The 27,357-nt window shown below is 39.5% G+C and overlaps 1 protein-coding gene across 2 annotated transcripts in view; it reads left to right on the top strand.

The window, feature by feature from the left end:
- LOC126187922 (PMS1 protein homolog 1-like) overlaps window positions 1-27,357 on the top strand; it is a 119,116-nt gene that overhangs the window by 40,301 nt on the left and 51,458 nt on the right. For both annotated transcript variants that reach the window (XM_049929283.1, XM_049929284.1), the window contains exon 6: window positions 5,643-5,789. In XM_049929283.1, the coding sequence (XP_049785240.1) occupies window positions 5,643-5,789 (147 nt within the window). The remainder of the gene's footprint in view (window positions 1-5,642; window positions 5,790-27,357) is intronic.

Raw genomic sequence — 27,357 nt, 5'->3', positions numbered from 1 at the left:
TATATTTGTAATCACGTTTTCGATGAGATGTTGTACAATAATCCTCCTTCCTTTCTTTTAATCTCAATATGACTACTGAATGCAAATGTTGCATGAAGGTTAATTGATCATCACATCTGTGAATTATGAGATACACTGTCATTGACCATAGTAGTAAATCGCAGAAAAGTCTTTTAATCAATGCCTATTTGTCTTCATGAACATGGTGATTAATTTATCTAAAAATGATCATACTTGAAACGACACGACCTGACTTCGTTAATAGCACTCACTTCTCAGAGGCCACAGGTATTTCTAATTGCCTACATTGATTTCAGCCTTTTACTAAACACAGACAGAACATAATGTCATAAATATTAATCTTTACTCCATTTCAGGCTGTGCTTTCTAATGCATAAACAACGCTCCTCATAATGTCAAAAATGAGAAATATTCCAGTTGTCTCGGCATGAGCTATACTACAAACTTGAAGAAAATAAGACCATAGTTAAATATGCTTTATAGTAACATGCCATACTAAATTGGCAAGGAGCATGCTGAAGCATACTTTGGCGGTCTGTATCAAGTGGCCTCTGGCTGATGGTGCTGAAATTGGTCTTACCATGACAGACACCCACGATCCCTTTACAAACATGTGTTTCTATTACAGGCTGGTTAGAAAATGAACAAAACTGTCTCTGACCATCTGTCAGACTGATGATCTTACTAGAGAGATAGAATATGGCTTAAAAAGAGAGGAAAAGGGTGGGTTTGATATCATGGCTTTACATTGGCACTGCATGACGTTGACTACAAGACAACAAATAGCTTATTCAGAATGTAATTTTCACTCTGCAGCAGAGGGTGTGCTGATATGAAACTTATGGCAGATTAAAACTGTGTCCCTGCAGTATCCTTTCTTCCAGGAATTCTGTGAAGTTTGGAAGGTAGGAGACAAGGTACTGGTGGAATTGAAGCTGTGAGGACAGGTCGTAAGTCGTACTTGGGTAACTCACATGATAGAGCACTTGCCCGCGAAAGGCAAAGGTCCGTAGTTAAAGTCTTGGTCTGGCCCACAGCTTGAATCCGCCAGGAAGTTTCATATCAGCGCACACTCCACTGCAGAGTGAAAATTTCATTCTGGAAACATCCCCCAGGCTTTGGCCAAGCCATGTCTCCACAATATCCTTTCTTCCAGGAGTGCTACAAGGTGTACAACTTTGCTTCCGCCATTTTTTCCCCAACATTTGAGGCTTTAATGAAACAAATTGGTTACACATGTATCATTCAAAGTATTTTCCATTGCTGGCCACTACTTTCTCCCATCTTTCAGGCAGTGTATAAATCCCACGTCGAAAAAATTGTTCATCTTTTGAACAGTCGATCCAATTTGTGGTTTCTTCATGAGATCGGAAATGTTGGTCATCCAGGCCATGCGCCATTGATCTAAACAGGTGATAGTCAGAGGCAGCAATGTCTGGAGAATACAACGGGTGGGGTAGGACTTCCCATTTTAACGTTTCCAAGTACATTTTAACCTCTTTTGCAATGTGAGGTCGAGCATTGTCATGTTGCAAAATCACTTTATCATGCTGTATTGTGGCTGTCTGTCTTTTAATGCTCTGCTCAAACGCATTAATTGCGTTCAGTAACGAGCACCTGTGATTGTTTCACTTGGTTTTAGCACCTCATAGTACACGACGCCAAGCTGGTCCCACCAAATGCAGAGTATGATCTTGGAGCCGTGAATATTCGGTTTGGCCATTGACGTGGAAGCATGGCCGGGATATCCCCATGATTTTTTGCATTTAGGGTTATCGTAATTAACCCATTTTTCGTCCCCGGTCACAATGCGATGTAGAAATCCCTTCTGTTTTTGCCTCTGAAGCTACTGTTCACAAACACAGAAACGCCATTCAACGTCTCTTGGTTTCAGCTCACATGGGACCCGAGTTCCTTCTTTCTGAATCATGCCCATAGCCTTGAGACATTTTGAAATGGCGTTCTGTGTCACTCCCACTAATCATGCCAATTCTTCTTGAGTCTGACATGCATCTTCACTCAGAAATATCTCCAATTCTGCATAATATTCGAAAACATTCTCTCTTCCACCACTTTGCTGGTCTACGCTGTTAAAATCACCGTTCTTGAAGCTTTTAAACCACTTACAACACGTTCTTTCACTAATAGCGTCCTTATCGTATGTACTTGAGAGCATTCGATGAGACTCAGCTGCTGTTTTCTTCATATTGAAACAAAACAGTAACACCTCTCATGAATGACGAGAATTAGGCTTGTAAACTGATATTTTAAATAAAGACCAACTTTATGATGCAGACACAAATCGTCTAATGTTTGAATGAGGTTATGTTGACCGATGTCCAAGCTAACTGCCTGATGTCTGTGATCTGTTTCTTTTGACCGCTACTTACCGTTGTCGTCACCTATCAGAAAACGGCAGAAGCAAAGTTGTACACCTTGTAGTCCTGCATTGTCTGCAGGAGAGCTTCTGTGAAGTTTGGAAGGAAGGAGATGAGTTATTGCTGGAACTGAAGCTGTGAGGATGGGTTGTGAGTCATGCTTGGGTAGCCCAGATGGTAGAACACTTGCCCATTGGATAGGTTATTCACAACAACAGCTCAAGTGGAAGTCAACAGATCTCGTACCATGTGCTGCATCCCCATTATGAAAACATGCGATGTGAAATTCAATGGTTGGTTGGGCAGAGCCTAGCTTGTAATGGCTTGTAATAGCTGCTGGGGGTAGCAGTTTTTAAGAGATACAAACATACCCTCTTCACCTCCAGGAACACCAGGTAAAGAACACAGGACAGTGCCATGTTTCCAAAGCACATTAAATATGTCTGTTTGTTACTGAGTGGAACAGAGTTGGATTAGTTTTGACCATCAGAGGTGGAAGTCGCTGCCTGCAGAAACTCCGTCTCTAGTAAGCTTTCTTACACTGGTAATGTTATTTTAGTTCATGAACCAGTCTTCATGTAAGGCCATGCAACATTCATTTCTTATTTTAAGTGACCTCGAGATTCTGAAAATATTGGCACAGGACTGCAGTTGGAGCTCTGATTCCAATTCTTCTGTGGATTTAAACCCTTTGAGATGATACTATCCCATCATGTCGTTGTTTGCTCATGAGGCCAAGGTATATACAAATGGCATGATCCTAACTGCTAATGAAAGGGAATTTGATAGTTGACAATTCTTCGTACGGGGTCGACGATGACTATATGCGCAGAGTGAGTTGGAGTCCCAGGCAGCACAGAACTATTTGCCTACCTTTAGCAAAACGTGCACATCTCACTACTGGTGAAGAAACAATAAGTACTTTGTGTCTATTCATAGGTATGAGAAAATAGCGGAAGGTGCCGGGTTTGTATCTCTGACAGGCAGAAATCATTTGTATCATCATTTTAGGTTCCAATATACTGCTATTGGTGGACATATTTAATATCTGACATCTGACTGTGCTTAGTTAACAATACATATACCGTATTTACTCGAATCTAAGCCGCACTCGAATCTAAGCCGCACCAGAAAAATGAGACTCGAAATAAAGGAAAAAAAAAAAATCCCGAATCTAAGCCGCAGCTGAAATTTGAGACTCGAAATTCAAGGGGAGAGAAAAGTTTTAGGCCGCACCTCCAAATCGAAACAAAGTTGGTCCATTGTAATATGAGACACAATTCAGGTCAAATGAATGACGATACAGCTACAGTAGTTTGGTTCGAGCCGTAAGCTTAGCAGTTAAGCTTTACCAGGTAGCCATTGCTATGCGTCAGGCGCTCCGTCCTTATTTATACGGGTACCCTTCGTTTTTCACGTGCTTCGTCTGGTTTGAATTGATTGCTTATTTTTCTTTGATCTGATAATTGCTGTTCTCTTTGTTATAGGTGTTTTCGTCACTCTAAGCTGAAAATGCATTACTGTATTGTGTCATGCATTGTTTGTCGCATTCCGATAATGAATGTTCACGACCTGTCGCCGCTCGCGGCATGGTTTGCTTTTGTGCGTGCTACCGCCGCTTACAATAAAAAAAAGGGGAGTAATTGTCTCAGTAGCGTAACAATGGCAAGAGACTGCTATTTGTTGTTATTTACACTGCTGCTTTCTTTGATAATGATCAACAAGAACCAAATAATAAACTGCGTATGATAGAAGATGTTCTGAACGAGAGTTTAGCGACAATTTTTCTCCGTTTGAAAATCTTTGCAGACGCCTCTTAAGTACATTATTTTCTGCACAGAAATTAGTCACCACCTTAGATTTAAAAATCTAGTCAATTGCCGCGCGCGCTTCATTTCTGACTGTATCACTATTAGGCAAAAGAATAATACGAATATGAACATGACATGTGTATACTTCCGCATTTGTGTTGTCTCACTCTAGTTTCGTAGTTTATTAGGCAGACAGGAGTTAAATGAGATAGCAGCAAACACGAAAGAATACATGGCAAAATGTTTATATTCGTATTATTCTTATGGTGAAGAGAATACTGCATGTGATTCAGAATTCACAAAAGTTCCCATTAGCAACCATCTCTTCTCACAGGTAGAAAAAAAATCAGAACGTAGAATTGGCCATACTGACAAACATCGCAAACGGTCTTGCCAGTCGGATTTTCGTAGTGCATTGAAAAGCTGCTACATTCGAAGATGAACAATACGGAATTTGTATTTACGTCGTTGGATAATGTATGAAAATGCAGTGGTCGAAATTCGCGTTGGAGAAAAAAGCTCGTCTCCATCTTTTTTTTTTAAATTCATTTACTGACACAGAGGTTTTGGCGCCAGTATTTATCTTTGTGCCTGTAAAGCATGCCTGTGTATATACATATATTCGACGGCAGAAGTTAGTTGTGGCGGCACCTACCAACATATTTCAGAACTTCCGATTACTTTGCACTCGATTCTAAGCCGCAGGCGGTTTTTTGGATTACAAAAACCGGAAAAAAGTGCTGCTTAGATTCGAGTAAATATGGTAGGTACTTGGTCCTACTTCCTGTCCATCACCACAGCTTTACTTCATGGCGTTTCACACTTGTGCACAGCCTATTTTTACATACCTTTTGCGGTTATTTCTCAGGAGCAATATAAGCTTTATGTAGTTCCCAATGCAGTACTAAACGTATAGTCATTATTTCCTGGTTCAGATATTCAGCCTTGTAAACTGATACTGGTGAACGCTTTGATATTTTACGTCTCTTTATGCCTAGTCGAGTCTCGATCAGATGTGCGAGCTTTGTTTGGTTAACAATGAGTTCAAGTTAGTATCATGAACAGCAGCTTGTCTTGTCATTTAATGATTGTGATGAGACTTCTGCAGTGTCACTTTGTAATGATGTTTATTTTACAAGCATTAAGGACTGTCTCCTCTCTTACAACGTTTTCTAACATTTATTGTATGATGGTATTGGTTTACTTCTGGACTGACTGCCATAAAGAGCAGTGTTCTCTAACATTGTCTTGTGGTACCCGTTGTGTATAGTCAAAAGACTGTACTGCAGAGGGTTTAGATGACATATAACACAGCCATGCTATTTTTGTTGCATACACTCAGGTGCAGCCTACACATTAGAATTCAGGGGTGGTCCGCTTTTTGTGCTGCCAAAGGTACATAAATTTATACAAGTTTTCTTGAATGTTGCAGGTAACCACAAAAATCATCAAACAGTATTTTGGCCCAAAATTTCCTCAGAGGAAATATCCTATCTGTGTTGTATCTGTAACTCTTCCTGCAGACCTTTTAGATGTAAATTTGGAACCAAATAAAACAAAAGTGTTCTGCAAAGAAGAGGTAAGAATAATCCTTTTAACAGATAAAACACATACATTTGATTACATCGTTTGTAATGCGTTATAATTATTCAGCAGAACATAACTTTCTGTTGTATGTTATTATATATTCAGAGAGATGAAAATTATCTGTAATGATAGAATATAAAATCATTATTGTAAACTTAACACTATTATGAAAAGGATAGATTGCTGCTCACCATAAAAGGATACATTGTGATACATTGAATTGCAGACAGGCACAATGAAAAGTGTTACACAGCTAAGTGGACCACCCTGTGGCACAACATGCAGCTGAATGTAACATTCTTGATTACTTGTCAACCTGGTATACCTGGATCTTCCACTCCACCACCAGTTTTTGTGAAATGCACAGATGGGAGTTACCATTAAAACACATTCTCTGCTCCTGAAATTATCTGAAGCTAAACCTACAGTAACCTACTACGAGGTGCATTCAAGTTCTAAGGCCTCCGATTTTTTTCCTCCGGACTGGAAAGAGATAGAAACATGTGCATTGTTTTAAAATGAGGCCGTGTTCATTGTCAATACGTCCCAGAGATGGCAGCACCGTACGGCAGATGGAATTTTACCGCCAGCAGCGAGAATGAGAATTGTTTTAAATACTTAAAATGGCGACAGTGTCCTTACTTGAACAGCGTGCAATCATTCGTTTTCTGAATTTGCGTGGTGTGAAACCAATTGAAATTCATCGACAGTTGAAGGAGACATGTGGTGATGGAGTTATGGATGTGTCGAAAGTGTGTTCGTGAGTGCAACAGATTAATGAAGGCAGAACATCGTGTGACAACAAACCGAAACAACCTCGGGCTCGCACAAGCCGGTCTGACGACATGATCGAGAAAGTGGAGAGAATTGTTTTGGGGGATCGCCGAATGACTGTTGAACAGATCGCCTCCAGAGTTGGCATTTCTGTGGGTTCTGTGCACACAATCCTGCATGACGACCTGAAAATGCGAAAAGTGTCATCCAGGTGGGTGCCACGAATGCTGATGGATGACCACATGGCTGCCTGTGTGGCATGTTGCCAAGCAATGTTGACGCGCAATGACAGCATGAATGGGACTTTCTTTTCGTCGGTTGTGACAATGGATGAGACGTGGATGCCATTTTTCAATCCAGAAACAAAGCGCCAGTCAGCTCAATGAAAGCACACAGATTCACCGCCACCAAAAAAATTTCGGATAACCGCCAGTGCTGAAAAAATGATGGTGGTTCTGGGACAGCGAGGGTGTAATCCTTACCCATTGCATTCCAAAGGGCACTACGGTAACAGGTACATCCTACGAAAATGTTTTGAAGAACAAATTCCTTCCTGCACTGCAACAAAAACGTCCGGGAAGGGCTGCGCGTGTGCTGTTTCACCAAGACAATGCACACGCACATCGAGCTCACGTTACGCAACAGTTTCTTCGTGATAACAACTTTGAAGTGATTCCTCATGCTCCCTACTCACCTGACCTGGCTCCTAGTGACTTTTTCCAATAATGAAAGACACTCTCCGTGGCCGCACATTCACCAGCCGTGCTGCTATTGCCTCAGCAATTTTCCAGTGGTCAAAACAGACTCCTAAAGAATCCTTTGCCGCTGCCATGGAATCATGGCGTCAGTGTTGTGAAAAATGTGTACGTCTGCAGGGCGATTACGTCGAGAAGTAACGCCAGTTTCATCAATTTCGGGTGAGTAGTTAATTAGAAAAAAAATCGGAGGCCTTAGAACTTGAATGCACTCGTATCCCCACACTGTTCACTCAACAATGTGCGCCGCCTCTGTCCTATCACCTCCTCCCAATTCATGTCCCCTCACCCTCATTGTGCGCGACTCTGTGCCACTGCACTCACTGATTTTTTATTTTTTCCTTTCTTTGCTCCTATTCCTTCCCATTTCCTCCTCCCTCCCTCCCCCACAGCCTCCTGGCACTGCACTTGGCAGCATTGCCCTGCTGCCATCTAATCTGTGCAATCTCTGCCAGACAGCACTCTTCTTTTTTTTCTCTCTCCCCATCCGCCTTACCAGTACCATACTATCCCTCTCCCTTCCCCTCCCCTCTACGGATTGCTGCTTTCATTCAATGCGAGAATTGCATTCTGGCCACAGTATCCAGAGGTAGCAGTCGTTCGCATGAGGTGTGCATGCTAATGTGAATGTGTGTGTGTGTTTTGTTTTCCGAAAAAGGCTTTAGCCAAAAACTCTATGTGTGACTGTCGGCAGCTTAACGTGTCACCTTTATATAGTAAGGAGCAATCTATCATTTTCGTTGTATTGTTGGTAATCCAACAAAGTATTGTTTTACTGCATTAGCATTGCAAGGGTTAGTTGATGAATGTCATTTAAAATGTTCAAGACCTTTATTTAGTTCAAGAATATTACATCCGTCAGAGTAGAACTACATTTAGAGGCTAAAAATTGCAGCACCATGACAGCAGCATGCTATGAACATCAAATTGGCTTGATGTTTACTGTATGCTTGGATATGAAAATTGTTATCATTTCAGTAAAACCGCAAAATGTAGGTAGATATTAAACCACCTACATTCTGTATGCACAGGGAAAGATTATACATTTGTTTTCTACTTCAGAAATTATATTTGAGTGTGGATTGTTCGTGAAAAAATCTTGTTACAACTTATGTAAGGGGAAGGAACTTTTATCAGCATGTGCCTGACTTTAACAGTGGCAGGATTTTCATCTAAGTAGGCTGCAGTTTATCGTTCTGCGGTATTGCTGCTTGCATTGGTCGAGATCCCAAGACTGTCATTTAAGTATGGGATCCATGGATTTAGGAGAACTATATTCTGTCGCATGCAGGATTTCTGTGGCCCCATTTGACATGTGGCTAAAAGGAGAGACGTATTATTTGCTCATCCATACAGTATTTTACAGTCATGTTAAGTACCTTCAGAAGAAAAGGGGTTGTTTACAGAGTATCCATACAAAGAGCATGACAAAATGTGGAGCATTAAAAACTGTTAGCACAGTGAGAATTGTTGCAGCTTCCCTTGACTTGTTAGCAGAGAAAGATGGACTGACAATAGTGAAAAAAATGGATCAAATGGCTCTGAGCACTATGGAACTTAACTTCTGAGGTCATCAGTCCCCTAGAACTTAGAAGTAATTAAACGTAACTAACCTAAGGACATCACACACATCCATGCCCGAGGCAGGATTCAAACCTGCGACCGTTGCGGTCGTGCGGTTCCAGACTGTAGTGCCTAGAACCGCTCGGCCACTGACAGTAGTGCACCAAACAACAACACTGGGCACAGGTGTGGCACCAAGATGCATCTTAGGATGAGTCCAGGTTCTGCATCCAGCATAATGATTAGTGTATAAGTATGTGGAGGCTCCAAGTAGAATAAACCCAAATCACTGACAAACTGAAACTTGTATTCTTCGTACTCACTGTATACTTATAATAAGTAAAATTTCATTGTTAGCTGTCTTTCCTGGTCAAATTTTAATGACCAGAAGTGTAGATGTATAAAATTGATTTGTGTTTCAGTGTACTGAATATATATTATGCATTACAGTAATGTTAACAATCCACCAAAACTATGATGGTTTTTGCTAGCTGGCCCAGTTGACCATTTAAAAAGCAGAAAAAGATTATCTGGGTAATAAAGAAAGCTAAATGCAGGGATTCCTGTAGATCTCTTGTTAAAAATATGAAAATACTGTCTCTGGTTTGTTTGTATATATATGAAATTCTAATGTTTACAAAAGGGAGTGTCTCTTCAAACATAACTATGATATACATCCATGTAAAACTGGACAGAAACTGAACCTACATATAAATACTGCAAGTACAAGCTAATGCAGAAGAGGGGTGTATCACACCAGAATTATATAACCATATGCCTTCGTACTTAAAATACGTAACGGCATTAAATGCACTTAATGTAAAGTTGAAACAGTTCTTTCTTGACCACTGCTTCTGCTCTGGTTCTGAATTTCTAAAACATCATAGTAAGTAAACCTCGTTTGTCAGATAGGTTAATTATTTATTGTGTCATTTCATACTATAATTTATTTTGTGTTGATCATGTAGTCTCACTTACTACCACCATCACATGTAGAAGCAGTGTGGTAAGTCAGTTTGTATTATTATGCACTTTGATTGTATTGACTGTGTAGTCACAGTGGCTGTTGTCATTGTAAATTAATTATGTTTACACTTGTCCTATATCATATGTACAAACAACAAACTAAAAAATGATTCCTGGATCAAATGAACAAAGAAGGGTAGAAGCCTATTTTGTATTTTTTGTGGAAGCTGTTGCCATTCACGTGGCTGTAACTTACATTGCTCTTGTATGCTATGTTTGTTTCTTTCTCCTCATTTTGCTCGCTTTCCACAGTTTTATTTACAGTTTTTCTCTGTCTGTATCTTCCTCTAAGTGCTCTGTCTGCTTCCCTTTTTTCTTCTTGACTGAATAGTTGGGCAGCAGTGGTGGGGCAGTATAGTTGTGGCTTTGTGCATTAAGTAATTCACATTTCTTAAATGTGTTAATACTTACTAAACAATAATAATTGTAAGAACAGGCTTCAGTTTCAGTATTGACACTGTTTTCAACAGGGATTTTTAGCTTCAGAATCCTGATAACTCAGATAAAAATAATTTATAGATAAAAATAATTTATTGTGTTAGTGTTATTTCTAAATTTCTTGCTTTGTAACTCCGAGTAACTTCTTCAAGTCCTACATGCTGCAAAGCATTCTTACCAGTAGGTTGCGATTTTTTTAAAGGCTATATGAAACTTATTTTGTATTCTTTGTGCCAAAGTTCACTTGAAATTTAATTTGATAATTGTTATTTAAGTTCTGGCACAAAGTTCTTTTTCTCTTTCTTTAATTTGGTATCTCTTCATTAGTTACTCAATCTGTCTAGTCTTCAGCATTCTTCTGTAGCACCACATTTTGTAAGCTTCTATTATCCTCTTGCCTATACTGCTTATCTTCCCCATTTCACTTCCTTAAAGTGCCAAACTCCAGAAAAAAAGATTTTCTAATACTTGAACTTATATTCAGTGTTAAAATACTTTTCTTTCTCAGAACCATTTTTATTGGTGTTAATGGTCTGTATTTTATAACCTCTTTATTTCAGTCATCTTTTATTTTGCTGTCATAATGGAAATACTTATCTACAACTTTTAGTCTCTCATTTCCTAATCTCATTCTTTCAGCATCACTTGATTTAATTTAGCTGTTGTCCATTACTTTTGTTTTACTTCTCTGTTCATCTTATAACCTCGTTTAACAATTTAGGAAAGGACAGATTGCTACTTAACATGAAGAAGACATGTTAAGTTGCAGACAGGCACAAGACACTTGCATAAATTTTTCAGCCCCAATCTTTATCAGTAACACACACACACACACACACACACACACACACACACACACACACACACTCTCTCTCTCTCTCTCTCTCTCTCTCTCTCTCTGCACACATGACCACCAGCTCCAGCAGCTCTGGCCGGAATGCAACTGTCATGTGGGATGCCATCAGCAATTGTCTTCAATTGTGCCTGTCAGCAACTTCATGTGTTTTTTTATAGTAAGTACCAAACTGCCTTTTCCTACACTGTTGATATTCCTACCTGGAGTTTCCATTATTTGATTTTGTTATAACCTATTTTTCAAGACATTGTCCATTCCTTTTTAGAAATGACAACAATTCCTTTGTAGACTGTTCTTAATTTAACTCATTTGCAATTGTGATTTTGTCAGTTGTGAATTCTCAAGTGACAGCCGAAACAACGTACTATTTAAAAAGAAAAAAAGAAAAAAGAAAAGAAAAGAAAAAAAAAAGCAAATGTAGTGATACAATCTGTTCTCGTTTGCTTTAGCAATTGTGTGTCATTGCAGCTATTGCTTGAGAGTGACACAACTGACAAAATTGTGATCATAAATAAATACAATTAATAAAGTCCATATAGAAAATTTTGTCATTAATAAATACAATAGACATGAATAAACAGGAAATAATAATCTGTTCTATTTGATGTTCCGGGCCCCTTTGCCATACTTGATAGAATTATGATGGCATCAGCAAACCTTGAAGTTTCCATTTCTTCTTGAAGTTTAATTAATTCTTGTTCCAGATTTGTGCTTGTTTTCCTTTATTGCTTGGTCTCTACAGATTAAATCTTGTTAGGAGTAGGCTACAACTCTGTCTCTCGGCCTTGTAACTTCTACCTCCTTTTCATCTGCTCCAGCTATTATATAACTTGATTTCTGTATAAGCTGTAGATAGCCTTTAATTCCCTATATTTTATCGTGTATGTCTTGAGAATTTCAAATACAGCCAAACCTCTGTATAACGATTACCCATACAATGATACTCCTGGGTACAGTGTAGTTTTATATGGCCCTGGCTGATTTCCTATATGTACTATGTTAATTACCCCTCATTACAACAATGAAGTAAATTTAGCAACACCCTGTTATACCTAAGACAAAATTTCGAGGAATTTACATTTCCTACTTCTAAGAAGCTCACTACAGCAGTAGGTATTGTTTATTTAGCTACTAGAATTTTGGCACTTTATTTCCAGAAACTTCGCTGCATACTACAATACTGTATTTATTCAAGCAGCAAAGAGAATAGCGTACAGCCGTGGGCGAGCTGTGCTGAGTGGCAAACATCAAAGAGCTCCTTCGTGTGAAAGAGTGTTTAGTTTGTCCATTGTTGAGCTTCAATAGTAGAGAGAAGTGTTTTGTTGGGCTCATATGCAGCTTATCTTCATGATTTTTGCAATCTGTGAATGTTTTTAGTTGATGTAAATGATTTGGACTTCCCTAATTTGGACAATGGCTAGAACTCGGAAACAAATAAGGTTGGAGACAAAAATTGAGGTTTTCAAAGACATTGATAACAGAATGAAACAAATAGACATGGCAAGGAATTATGGACTTGCACAATCAATGTTGGTTACCGTCCCTAAAAAACGAAAAGAAATTGAAGAAAATTTTGTGGGTGGCAAATTTAACCCTTCAAGAAAAAGAATGAAGACGGCTGCTGCTGACGATGTGAACAGTGCTAAACTGCGGTGGTTTAAAGAGATGCGTCCGCAGAATGTACCAATTAATGGTCTGTCAAAAAGCCTTAAAGTTCACTAAGTTGCTTGCTGATTCAAATTTTAAGGCAAGTAATGGGTGGTTGCAAAGATTTAAGAACAGGCATGGTATCATTTTTAAAGTGATTTCAGGAGAAGAAAAATCAGCACCTTTAGGTGATGCAGAATTTTTCAGGAAAAACACTATGTGTAAACTGTTAGAAAAATACAATCCTTAAAGCTTGGACAATGCAGATCAGATGAGACTATTTTATCAACTGATGCCAGAGAAGATGATGGCCTTTAGAGGAGAAAAGTGTAAAGGAGAGGAAAGTAGTCTAAAGTATGCCTAACTGTTCTCTGCAGCAACGCGTCAGGGACACACAAATTGACACCACTGGTGATCTGACGATCAGCAAACCACGGTGCTTCAAAAATGTAAGAAACTTACCAGTAAGACGGTACATAAATTCCTTCAATTTATTCAGTACAGTGTAGCTTCAGCCGTAATGTTTTGCTACAGTCATATTGTAAATGTGATTTCTTTCATTGCAGTCAGTTAAAAGACAAATCAAAAAGCATGGATGACGTCTACTCTTTTTAATTAGTGGCTGCTTTTGCTTGATAAAGAGATGTCATTGAAGAATAAGAAAATTACATTGCTGGTGGATAACTGTAGTGTGCATAACAACATGCCAGTGTTGAAGAACGTTGAACTATGCTACTGTCCCCCCAACTATACTTTGATTCGTAAGCCACTAGATGTGGGGATAATTAAGAACCTTAAAACAAAATACCATTCACATTTATTTCAACATGTGATAGCAAACATTGAAAGAAAGGTGAGCAATCCCTACAGTCTCAGTGTGAAGCAGGCTTGTGACATGATTGCTAGTTCCTGGAACAGTGTACAGCCGAATGTGATTGCGAACTGCTAGAAAAATGCAAGACTTTCTGAAAGTGAAGATGTTGGTGAGAATGTTGTGGTGGATGAAATAATGCAGGATGATATTCAAAGTGATCTGGAGATTTATCCAATAGTTACTGGTAACACCATAGATGCTACAGTAGTTGAATACTTGTCAGTGGATAATGAGACATTAGTGTTTGAAGCATATCCAGACAAATCTATCATCGAGGAGTTAAAGGGTAATACACCTGTTGAAGATTCTGACAATGACAGTGATGTGATAAGTTTGAATCCCCTTCCTCTGATGGAGCTAATAGGTCAGTTGAAAACCATTCAGCAAGTAGCATCTTCAGTCCCCAGTGTTTCAGCACAGCAATTGATTGCATTACAGGAGGTAAAGACAGTATTCACAAGATAATCTTTAAGAAAAAAGAAACAGTGAATTTTTCTGTACACAAAAGTAAGATATTCTACAGGTACAGTATTAATAAATAAAGTGAACAAAATGTATTTCATTATTTGTCTTTTAACATTATTTTTCATCAGAAAAAATACTACAGTAATGTACTTCTCAGCCACGAAAACATGGCTCCTTGCTCCGAGTTACAATAACAAAACCTCATTATAACAATAACCCCGGTACAACAATTTAATCTTCATGGTCCCATGAAATTCGTTATATCAAGGTTTGACTGTAGTGTGTTGTAGCCAAAATTGTCAAATTCTTTTTCTAAATCTACACATACTATAAATACAGGTTTGTCTTTCTTCTCAATCATTTAAGATAAGTTGTGTGGTCAAGTAGCTTCTACAAATTGTTCCATTATTTTGCAGGTAGTTTGTGTTAATATTTTGTAACTATGACTTATTGAACTGATGGTTTAGTGATAGTCACGTATACCTACTGTAGTATTGGGATTATTACATTCCTTTTGAAGTCGTAGGGTATTTTGCCTGTTTCATGTATCCTATGTATCAGAAGAACCATTTTGTCGTGAGTGGTTCTGCCTAAGGTCTTAATTCTACTGAGGGAATCTCGTGTGCTCCATCTGCCTTGTTTTGATGTACATCTTTTAGTACACCATCAAATCTTTTTGTACTATTGCTTGTGGCCCATTTCATCTTCATCTGCTTCCTGTTCCCTTTCTATAATCTTGTTGTCCTGTTTCTTTCCTTCGTATAGGATTCCTAAGTATTCTGTCCAGTTTTGTTATTCCCTTCTTTGCTTAGTGCTGCTTACCATCTGAGAGCGTGATGATCATTTAGCTGCTTCTCCTGTTGCTTTAATTTTTCTGTAAGTGCACCTATATTTCTTTTAGTCATTCATTGTTTGACAACTCTGCATTTTCCTTTAGCAATTTCTGCTTTGCCATTTTGTATTTTGTGTCATTTTTTCTTTCTAGACAACCTTATTCCATTTTATCTGCTTCATTTGTTACATTTTTATATTTTCTCCTTCCATCTATTAAACAAGATTGTGGAACAAAATATTAGTCATCTCATTAAAAAAACACTGTTAGTTTTGGTGCTCTGGAAAGGGTGTAGAGCTGGTACGTGGTGGCATGTGACTTTCTACTGCTGGCATGGGTTATGGCAGTGAAGTAATGTGTATGTGTCTCATTGTATTTGGACATGCCCATGACAATAATCTGAATGAAGATATCCAGTTTGTTGATGTATCTATGCAAACTGTCCAATTTGTCTATGAGGAATGTGATATCATTTGCAGCTGTGTGTAATAGTGTAAGAAGAGTGGCTGTAAAAGTATCCTAACCAACAGGAACTGGAGATCATGTCATGCCTTTTCAATGACAAAAGGTTTCAATTCTAACAGGAATTGCTGCTCCCAGTAAATGTATGTCTGTGTCATTTAGTTTCCAGTCAAACATTGGAAGGAAACTGCATACTTCAAACATTTAGAACCATGAACTTCACCAAAGACCCCTGCTTATAGTGACACATAAAGTTACACACAACAGCACAGAAACTGGATAGCAGCTGACAGGAAGTATGGTCTGATTTTGTCCCTTTTTCAAATGATGCAAGGTGGTGACTGCACCAACAGCCCACAAAAGCGTTTAAACTGCAGCGTAAGTGGAGTGTGCAGTTTAGGCTGGAGGTGTTTCTAGAATGTTTTGGGTGTGTTTTTCATACCATGACCTAGATTCACTCATTCAGGTTATCGTGACCTGTTTATTTCAACATTCTTTGTGACCGGTATCTCCCTTCTGTCTACATCTTCATGCCGAGTAAGTTGCTGGATGCTCCCATGACTCGAGCACCTTATCACAGCCTGACGAAACTACCAAATCACCCAATCTGAAAAATAAGAAAAACACAACCACTCACCTAAAGTAGACTGATGTGTAGTGCATAGGCACATGTAACAAAACAGTGACTATATATGAGGTCCCCTTTCTCTTATTTTACATATTGTTCCACTAGGGAATTTCCATTATTGCTAGGTTCCACAAGCTTAATTCCATAGAAAATACCTGGAACTGAACAGAATAGCTGGTGAAACATAGCAATCATAATTCTTACAGTTTTTAACTCTGCAGGATCTGATCATCAGCAAGTGGATTCTGTTGGATATTGGCGTACCTGAGTTGTGGACTCTCTTTCTTGCCTAACTGTGGCTAGTATCAAGGTTAGAGACAGTATTACTCAGTACTGGCATGATGTGTCTGGGGGAGGAGGGGGAGGGGGAAGGGATTGGAGGGGCAGGACACTATTGTGTACTTATATCATCTCTTATATTATCCAAGGATTAATTCTGTGTCTTGTCTTTTCATCCCATTGTTTCTCTGTTGCATTCAGTATTTCATCTCTCAAAGTTACACATTCATATTCTATTGCATTTTTCCCCCTCTGATTCTCAGTTATTGTCTGTGCTCTTTGTGAAATCCTTATACAGACCCCATTTCTATAATTTCTTACCTTTCTGCAGCTTCTTTGCCTTTCATGACTAATAAATTATGCTCAGAGTATGCATTGATACCTAGAAATGTTTGAAGTTTAAAAACTTGCTTTTTAAATCTGTCGTACCATAATTTCACTATTAGTCAAAATCCAATTAAAGAGCATACGAAATGTCATGTGAGTGCAAGGACGAAACTCCTTGCACAGGCCATTACGGGCTGTAAGACTTTAAACAGTGATACAGGGTTTCATAGTTGCCGCTGAGGTTTCAAAAGATTGCTGTGTGACAGTTATGAGGGCCGTTATCTCGAGAGCATACCTTCCAGTGGAGAATCCGTCCCTAGTTTCCTTTCAGTAATTCCATCAGGATGAAGTTGCAGGATACTATGAGAATGTGTTGTATGCGGAAACCATGCTGGTGGTTTGCACCTTTAAGTTTGTTAAATGCAAGTTGATTGTGATGGTATAGTGTAGACCTTATGTCAGATACCACTCAGGTGCTCCAAGAGATAACTTAATTCATAACTGTGTAACACGTTTCTGCAGGAACTTTATGATGTGTTGTTTAGGTAGTATGGCAGGTCATACATTCCCTTCATAAAAGTCACATATTCAATCATTATTTAAATATTACTGTATACTATCCTAACACACATTAATACTTTGAATGTAAAATCACAGTTTGAGCAGTAGGTGTTCTTTTCATGTGTAACTCATCCTCTTATTACTTAATCGAACCTAACCTAAAATATAAGGAAAATCAAAGTTGTGAGAACTGTGATGCATACATTAATATTGCTGGAGCATGGAAACATTAGATGTGCTACTCATTTATTAACCAGAGAACAGAAGGTAGGAGATGTGGATTAGATGCTCTAATATAGACCTCAGAAGGAAGGAACGATGGAAGATTAGAAAGATAGGAAGGAAGTTTAGGGTTTAACATCATATTGATTCATTAAAAATGAAGCACACAACCTTGTTTCGGGAAGGATGAGACAGTACATCAGTCATGTCCTTTCAAAGGAACTATTCTGGAATTTGCCTTAAGTCATTTAGAGAAATCATAGAAAACCTGCATCTGGATGGAATGTAACAAAGCAGTTATTGAAATGAAGGAGGCCATGTTGTAATAGACCCAGGTGCAAAACCTGTCCCATACATCCTCCCACCACCGCCTACTCCAGACCAGTAACTAACATCACCTGTCCCATCGAAGGCAGTGCTACCTGTGAAACCAGTCATATAATCTAACAATGGAAAATCCAGGATGGAATGTAACAATATGAGAGAAGGAAAGCTGCTACTCACCATATAGTGGAGATGCTGAGCCGCGATAGGCACAATAAAAAGATTCACACAATCATAGCTTTCGGCCATTAAGGCCTTTGTCAGCAGTAGACCCACACACACACACACACACACACACACACACACACAAGCGCAACTGGCACACACATCTGCAGTCTCAGAGCGAGAGAAAGAGAGAGAGAGAGAGAGAGAGAGAGAGAGAGAGAGAGAGAGAGAGAGTGTGTGTGTGTGTGTGTGTGTGTGTGTGTGTGTGTGTGTGTGTGTGTTTGTGTGTGTGTGTGTGTGTGTACTGCTGACAAAGGCCTTAATGGCCGAAAGCTATGACTGTGTGAATCTTTTTACTGTGCCTAACACGGCTCAGCATCTCTGCTACATGGTGAGTAGCAACTTTCCTTCTCTCGTATTGTTACAGTCATATAATCTATAAGCTAAGCTGCAACCACTGTGCTGCATTCTATGTGGGCATGACAACCAACAAGCTGACTGTCTGCATGAATGGCCACCTACAAACTGTGCCCAAGAAAAAAGTGGATCATCCTGTTGCTGAGCACGCTGCCAACGCAACATCCTTCATTTCAATGACTGCTTCACAGCCTGTGCCATATGGATCCTTGGGACCAACACCAGCTTTTACTGTACAAGTGGGAACACTCCTTGCAATATATCCTGCGTTCCTGTAACCCTCCTGGACTCAACCTTCGTTAGTCATTTTTCTCACCCATCCAGCCCCTTCCCTGTTCCCATTCCAGCACTACATAGCCCTCATTCCACCAAAGCATCCAGTCTTCTTGCTACTTTGCTCCTTTTCTGCTAACCTCCCCCACCCACCTCTCTGTACCCTCTGTCTGACCTCTCAACTGCATCTAACTGCCCTACCCTCTCTCCACCTCATCCTTGTGTGCTCTGCAGCAGTACTTCACCGTCCCCTACCCCTACCGTGCTATCCCTCCACTTTCCCGCCCCAGCCTCCTCCTTACCCCCACCCAGTTGCCACTCCCATTATGCACTGCTGCTGTTGCTCCCGGTGTGGCTTCAGCTGCCAGAGGCTGCAGTCATGTGTGTGAATTGCATTTGTGTGTGTGTGTGTGTGTGTGTGTGTGTGTGTGTGTGTGTGTGTGTTTGCTTGCATGTCTGTTGTCTATTTTTGACAAAGGCCTTTTTGGCTGAAAGCTTATATTGTGACAGTCTTTTTGTTGTGCCTATCTGCAACTCAGCATCTCTGCTATATGGTGAGTGACAACTTTCCTTTTCATAATATTGCTGCATCTGGATGGCTAGATTTGAATTTGACTCGCCTTCCTTCTGAATATGAGACCAGTGTCGTACCACTTTGCCATCTGTCTTAGAGCAACAATTGCTGGGTGGCCTTCATTGTAGGCCTAATTATGTCTTACGCCTCATAACTGATTATGTACATTCCAAGAGAATTCTTTCGATTGCATAGTTCTTTAGGCATGGCTCTAGTTCTGAACATCGTACATGTGCTGCTGGAACAGTGAAATTTCTCAGTACTAATTATGCACTAAAGTGCCAGACAAACTGGTATAGGCATGCATATGTATATTCAAATACAGAGATAAGTAAACAGACAGAATATGGTGCTGTGGTTGGCAATCCCTATATAAGACAACAAGTGTTCGACACAGTTGTTAGATCGGTTACTGCTGCTGCAACCACAGGTTATAAAGATTTAAGTAAGTTTGAAAGTGGTGTTACAGTTGGCGAGGGAGCGACAGGACACAGCATCTCTGTGGTAAAGATGAAGTGGAGATTTTTCCTTACGACCATTTCACGAATGTACTGTGAATATCTGGAATACGGTAAAACATCAAATCTCCGACATTGCTGCGGCCGGAAAAAGATCCTGCAAGAACGGGACCAACGGAGACCGGAGAGAATCGTTCAGTGTGACGGAATTGCAACCCTTCCACAAATTGCTGCAGATTTCAGTGCTGGGACACCAACAAATGTCAGCGTGCAAATCATTCAACAAAACATCACAGATAAGGGGTTTCTGAGCCGAAGGTCCACTTGTGTACCCTTGATAACTACACAAAGGCTTACACCTCGCCTGGGCCTATCAACACTGACATTGGGCTACTGATGACTGAAAACATGTTGCCTGGTCAGACGAGTCTCGTTTCAAATTGTATTGAGTGGATGGATGTACTCAGGTATGGACCCTGTATGTCAGCAGTGGACTGTTAACCTGGTGGAGGCTCTGTAATGGGGGGGGGGGGGGGGGGGGACAGCTGGAGTGATAGGGGACTTCTGATACGTCTAGATATGACTCTGACAGGTGACACGAACGTAAGTGTCCTGTCTGATCACCTGCACCCATTGTGCATTCCGACGGACTTGGGCAATTCCAGCAAAACAATGTGGCATCCCACACATCCAGAATTGCAACAGAGTGGCTCCAGGAACACTCTTCTGAGTTTAAACAGTTCCACTGGTCACCAAACTCCCCAGACATGAAAATTATTGAGCATGTCTAAGATGCCTTGCTACATTCTGTTCAGAAGAGATCTCAACCCCCTCATACTCTTAGGGATTTATGGACAGCCCTGCAGGATTAATGGTGTTAATTCCTTTCAGCACTACTTCAGACATTAGTCGAGTCCACGCCACGTCATGTTGCGGCACTTCTTCGTGCTCACGGGGGGCCGTACACGATATTAGGCAGGTTTACCAGTTTCTTTGGCTCTTCAGTGTATAATGTTTTACACCATAGATATCCCTAACTTACTGTTACTAGGAACTTAACAATTTAATGTTAGTAAATATCTGAGTTCATGTGGTGAGTGTTTACCATAGGTTGGTTGTTGCCAGATGTGGGAGCAACACTGGCTTTTTTCACTGCATGGGTATCATTTTCGAAATGAGTGTTGATGAACACGTAGTCAATAAGCAGAATGTCATCACTGAATTCTTTGCTTTCATTACCTTTTCTGTCATGTTAAAAAGTGCATAAGTTTGTCACTGAGCACTGCACTATCACTGGTAACTCTTTGTGTTTACAGTTCAGATATTAATATGCATGCATGCATGTTGATCGTGTGCACACACACACACACACACACACACACAAGCACACAAAAGCAAATTTCATTGACAACAGTGACATGGCTGATGAGGCACATTTATGAATTGCCAGTATACTTTCCATGGATAGTAGTGGAGATGAGAACTTCTTTAAACACTAGAGCCACCTAGCTAAAACAGATAGATAGAATATAAATGCTGTTAACAAGAATGATTCCATCTGTTTCTGTTCAAAAGAACGTACCAAGTGAATACTCCTTTGGTCTTATAACCTACCAACAAATACCAGAGAACTCTGACTTCTCTGAAAAAGTTATTTATGGCAATCCAAAGGATGGAATCTCAATAATATCATAGAGAGGTAGTTAAGACTTTGACATGCTTAGCCACCTGTGAAATTCTATGGATCACATGGTACTCCTAGTGTCAAGCTGTTACAGCTAAATGCAGTGAAGAGTTCAGTGGTGCGTGCAGAACCCAGAGCAATGGCAGAGGAAGTGATAGAGGCTGCAGTATGGCTCTAGAAACACTATACCCTCAATAGTTGGACGACGAGAATACCACCTGATGTTAGATTCGTAGTGAAGCTTTGTAATGCTATGAAGGCAACCATACTAACCAATCCAAAATTTACTACATTGAAGGCATATGATCTTTGCGCGCAACACACTATCATGAAATGCATGCTTGTGCAGTGCTGCTCGACCCAGGGGTTAGCCAGTTTGAATCCTGGTGGTGGAAAAAATTTTTACCACCATAATTTCATCGGTAATGGGAGGAGAAGTGGTGTTGTAAACTTCAAGGTCTTTAGACTTTGCACCAGTGTCTTGGTTTAAATACCAACCCCTCTGCAGTGTCTCATATAGTGAGGGCATGTGAGACTGTTGATGATCTGTCCAGTGGATGGGGACATTAAGCTTGGCGGACCCCTTGGTGCTATTTGCAAGGAATAGGCTATGCAGTGGCACTGTGTTTCATCCTATCCCTTCTTTCATAATAATAATAATAATAATAATAATAATAATACAATGCAAACATTACACACACACACACACACACACACACACACACACACACACACATACATGTAGAATTACAAAAAGTTGTAATGGAGCATGTTGCAAATAAATAAATAAATAAATAAACAAACAAACATGAAATGGGAACCTCTATTGAGGCCATCAGCAGAATTGCCAACTATGCAACAAAGGCCAATTTGATAGTAATAGCAGATACTCAGTGATGGAAATGGACCGTGTTAGACTATAAACACCATGACCAGATACTACAAAACTGATACTCCAGTATTATTTACATGTCTGTGTGATTCAGTGATTAAAATTTCATCCTTATGTAAGCTTATTTTTAGGGCAGAAAAAAGTCATTACTATAGATGAAGAATATTGTGAATACACAATGGCTGTTGGGCCTGTCTGACGTTCCTGGGACTTTTCAGTTGGAGATAGCAACATGCATACCGAGAGGATGTGCACATTCAACTTTTCTTCATCTTTAAGACTTTGAGAAAGGCTGAATTATTGCCGTGAGGGACATGGGAGCTTCATACTGAAAGATAGGACAGACAGTTGGTTGTGGAGCTATGACTGCAGAAGAGTGGTGACAAGGTGTACCCAGGATAATAGTGTGGCAAGAAGAGCATGCACAAGTCATTCCAGATGGACTATGACACAAGATGATCATAGGATAGTTCGACTGGCTCCGACAAATAGACAGAGGAAAACAGCTAAAATGCAGTGAGGGTTACAAGTGGAATGTTGCCACAGACTGTTGGGAACATAGTACCGGAAGCTACACAGAGATCTCAAGTTGCTGTGCATCATTTACCACTCACACCATACCTCAGATAACAAAGACTTACTTGGTGTAGAACCAAGTCATCTAGGACACTGAGTGGAACTCTGTGGTGTTCAGTGATGAGTCCTGCTTTTGTTTATGGCAGTTTGATTCATGTCAGTACATCTGTTAGTAACCTGATGAATGGACATAGGAAGCAACAAGTTTTGAGTCTCATACCTCTCCATTCCTAGAATCATGGATACCAATTTGAGCAACTATAGGACAATTTTTTTTCCCTAGATTTTGGCTTGAAAAATCATGGCGCAGCCGATAAATGAGATTTTTTCCTCTCAGCTCACCAATCGTCAGTTTCAAAATGACATGGACATGTATCTTGTGTGTTGAAGTTAATATCATCATAAATTATTGCAGTTATTTTTGTAAACCATCAAAGACTTAAGTAGAAAATAGCAGAAAAACTTATACCTTGTTCGCAAATACAATAGCTGTTGTTGAAAAAAGAAACCTCTGCAACACTGCTTTTCAGCACCACATGTACATATTTGCACATTACCGTATGTTCCCCTACACTGCTTACTGTAATGCTGTAAAGCATATCAAAATAAACTGTTATTTGGTCTGCATTCCCTGTTTGGGAACATGAATAAAAATTTTTGAAGCTGGCTTGTGTAATGCTGGAAAGATATCAAACTGTTTTCATAAACTTGAGGCAGTTTTTGTGCAGTTGGTGTCCTGTGATGAACAGATAGATTATTTTGTTGCGTAAATCACCAAACCCACCCATACAAAATTTTAAATTTCATTGGTGAAATGTTTCTTTTAACTGATGTTTTGCAGCTTTCAGTTTGAATCATTTCAGTTGTAGCAGCACATGGATATTTCCTCTGTTGAGCCACAAAATCAAACAAGTCTTTTTCCACATCTGGATATTTGTACTTTTGCCATCATATTGAACACAAACATTTCAAACTATATAAGAGTTTCTTGTCACTTGCACATAACTGACGAAGTTTTTTTCATCTACATGAAATTTATTTCTAGCTTCCTGCTTTGTGTGTACCTTTGTATAATGCTTAGTCTATAACTTGAAGTTGTTATTTAAGGTTGGCAACATAATTTAATGTCTGCATCATTTACATAGTAGTACTATTTCATAATCAGAAGTAAATTTAGTAGGGTGGCCTATATTCGAGATGTACTTTTTACAGTAATCTCGGTACAAAAGTTTATGTGTGGCCTACATTCACATGCAGCTCACATTCACACAAATACAGTGTGTTAACAGAACTGTTTTTGTAATTGTTGAAGCAAGGGTAAATAATCAAAGGTATGTGCCAAGGATGGTATATCCTGTTCTCATACCTTTTGAGACCAGGATACCAAATGGTATAATCCAGCAGGATAATGCAAGAGCCCACATTGCAATTAATGCCACAGATGCCGTTTGGAATGTGTAGATCCATGACTGGTCTACCTTATTTCCAGATTTGTTATCCCATGGTGTTTGTCTGGAATGCAATAAGACTTGTAGTGCCAGAGCAGCCTCCAGCCAGCAATCTTCATGAACTGACATAGCATGTGTTTCATATATGGCAATACATTCCTCAAGATGATGTCTGGAGGTCTATTGCTTCCATGACACAAATGCAAGAATGTATTAATGCCCAAATGGGATCACTCCTCATGGTAATGTTAATGATGAACCTCAGTTCCTAATGAAATGAAAGTTTAATCGTTTAATTCTCATTATTTAATGAACATGTCCACAAAGTTTGATAAATATTGGATTGGCACTTCAGGTGTAACATTTTCAATTTCTCACAGCGTTAATTCACAACCAGAACAGTAGCATTGTACTGTGAACAGTGATAGATGAGGAAGAGAGACACAAGATATACTAAGGGAAAATGACTTGTTTCAATGAACGTGTAATGTTTTTATTATGTGCATTCCGTACCATGACAAGCTTCTGTATCTGAATCTACATTTACACCCATTCTCTGCAAACCATTGTGAAGTACATGGAAGGGGATGTGTCTCATTGTACCAATTATTAAGTTTTCTTCCCATTCCATTCCTATATGGAGTGTGGGAAGAACGATTGCTTGAATGCCTTTCTGCTTGCTGTAATTATTCTAATCTTGTCCTCATGATCCCTATGTGTACAGTACGTAGGGTGTAGTAGTATATTACTAGTCACCATTTAAATGAAATTTTGTTTGTAGACTTTCTCAGGATAGTTTACATCTGCCTTCAAGAGTCTTCCAATTCAATTGCTTCAGCATCTCTGTGACACACTCCCAAGGGTCAAACAAGCCTGCAATCATTCATGCTGCCTTCATGGGTTGTCAGCCGAGTAGTGTCGTTGTCTCGTAGGTGACAACCCGTGAAGACTTCATATATGAAATTCGCCGAGAAAGCCTGCACTCACATATGTTCATGCTGCTGTTCTCTGTATACATTTCGTATCCCCCGTTAGTCCTATTTGGTACAGATCCTATATGCTTGAGCAATATTCTAAAACTGGTCGCATGAGTGATTTGTAAGCAGACTCCTTTATAGACGTATTGCAATTCCACCAATAAACTGCTGTCTACCACCTGCTTTACCGCAACAGAGCCTATGTGATCATTCAATTTCATATCCCTACAAAGTGTTACACCCAGGTATTTGTGAGAGTTGACCAATTCCCACTCTGACTTATAGATATTACAGTCATAAGATATTATGTTTTTCCATTATGTGAAGTGCACAGTTTTACATTTCTGAACCTTTAAAGCATCATCTGCAAAAATTCTGAGGTTACTGCTAATATTGTCTACAAGGTCATTAATATGCAACATGAACAGCAAGGGTCCCACACAGTTTCCTGGGGCATACCTGAGGTTATTTCTACATCTGATGATGACTCTCCATCCAAGATAATATGTTGTGTCTTCCCTACCAAAAAGTCCTCAGTCCAGTCATAAATTTCACTTCATACACTATATGATCGAGCAGTTACCAATAAGTGTAGGCGCGGTGCTGAGTCAAATGTCTTTTGTATATAAAGAAATATTGCATTTACCCGATTTCCTTAATTCAAAGTTTTCAGTGTGTCATGTGAGAAAAGTGTAAGTTGGGTTTCACATGATTGACGTGTTTGGAATCCTTACTTGTTGACATGGAGGAGGTCATTCTGTTCTAGATACCTCATGTTTGAGCTGAAAATATGTTCTAAGATTCTGCAAGAAATTGAGACAAGGATATTGGATGGTGGTTTTATGGATCACTTTTACTAACCTTGACCAGTGCTTTCTTCCAAATACTATGAACAGTTTTTTGTCCAAGGGAGCTATGGTAGATTATAGTTAGAAGAAGGCCTGACTCAGCCGCAAATTCAGTGTAGAATCTAATAGGAATTCCATTGGGCCTTGGAGCTGTTTTCAGTTTTATCCATTTCAGTTGTTCTTAACACCACTGACCGTCATACTGATTCCACTTGTTGTTTCAGTGGTACGAGGGTTAAATTGTGGCAATTCTCCTGGATTTTCATTTGTAAAGGAACATTCTTCTCTGACCACAGCATGCTTTGCCCTGTGCGTTAGGTTGACTGGGGGTGCCACATAACCCCACATCTTTTGCCGATGCCCAGATGGCATGTTAATGGACTCCACTTATACAAGCTTACCTTTGCAATGCTTATATCCTGCCAACTGAAGGGCTGGAGTCCTGCAACACTCACCTACTTGCCTTTGACAAAAATTGTAAACACATGATGTGCAGTCTCTGTAACATGGCTAATACAGGGATAAATACTTCCCTTTGTTAAGGAAATGTTTCGATTGAAAGATAAATCAGAACAAATTTTAATTTTTGACAGGAAACCATTTATTTTGAAGTTTAGTGGCTTCTTAAAACAATACAAAACACTTAACGGAGCAGAGAGCTATGGCCATTACACATTATTCCACGTCACAAAATGTCATATAATGTTAGAGCATTTTATATTATTTATCATGGCCCAGTGATTCTCAGCAGTTTCGTTTATTCACAGAAAGTCACAAACAGAAGGTGCTAGCTTGTTAGGTAAGACGTGAGGCAAGCTGCGGAGTAGTGTTGCCAATGCTAACACCAAGGAATGGTGTTACAGCTGCTGGAATGAATCGCCAATGCCAGATTCTTCCTCATTGTAATACAGCATGAAAGAGGGACTGGTAGCTTCTCTATACCTCTTCGTGATAAGCTTCACAATATCTTTTCATCTGTGTCATTGTTTTCATCAGGCACTCACACATGCTTCTTCCAAATGGTTGGTCCCAGTGCCTTCTCCACAAAAACCAGAAGGTGCATCTATTCATAACCTTGGTACAGTGGGAAGTAACCATTACTTTTACTAGATTTTTTTCTGTGAGTACCTAAGGAGCTTAATAAAGTTAATTCTTGCACCATGCCTCAAGTCTTGCTATGCAGCTCTAAAAAAAGATGTTGTCAGATCTAAAAAA

Source organism: Schistocerca cancellata, chromosome 5, assembly GCF_023864275.1.
Source record: "Schistocerca cancellata isolate TAMUIC-IGC-003103 chromosome 5, iqSchCanc2.1, whole genome shotgun sequence".
Classification (NCBI taxonomy): Eukaryota; Metazoa; Arthropoda; class Insecta; order Orthoptera; family Acrididae; genus Schistocerca; species Schistocerca cancellata.
The sequence above is the reverse complement of the archived record's forward strand: the minus strand, read 5'-3'. Positions and strand labels throughout refer to the sequence as shown.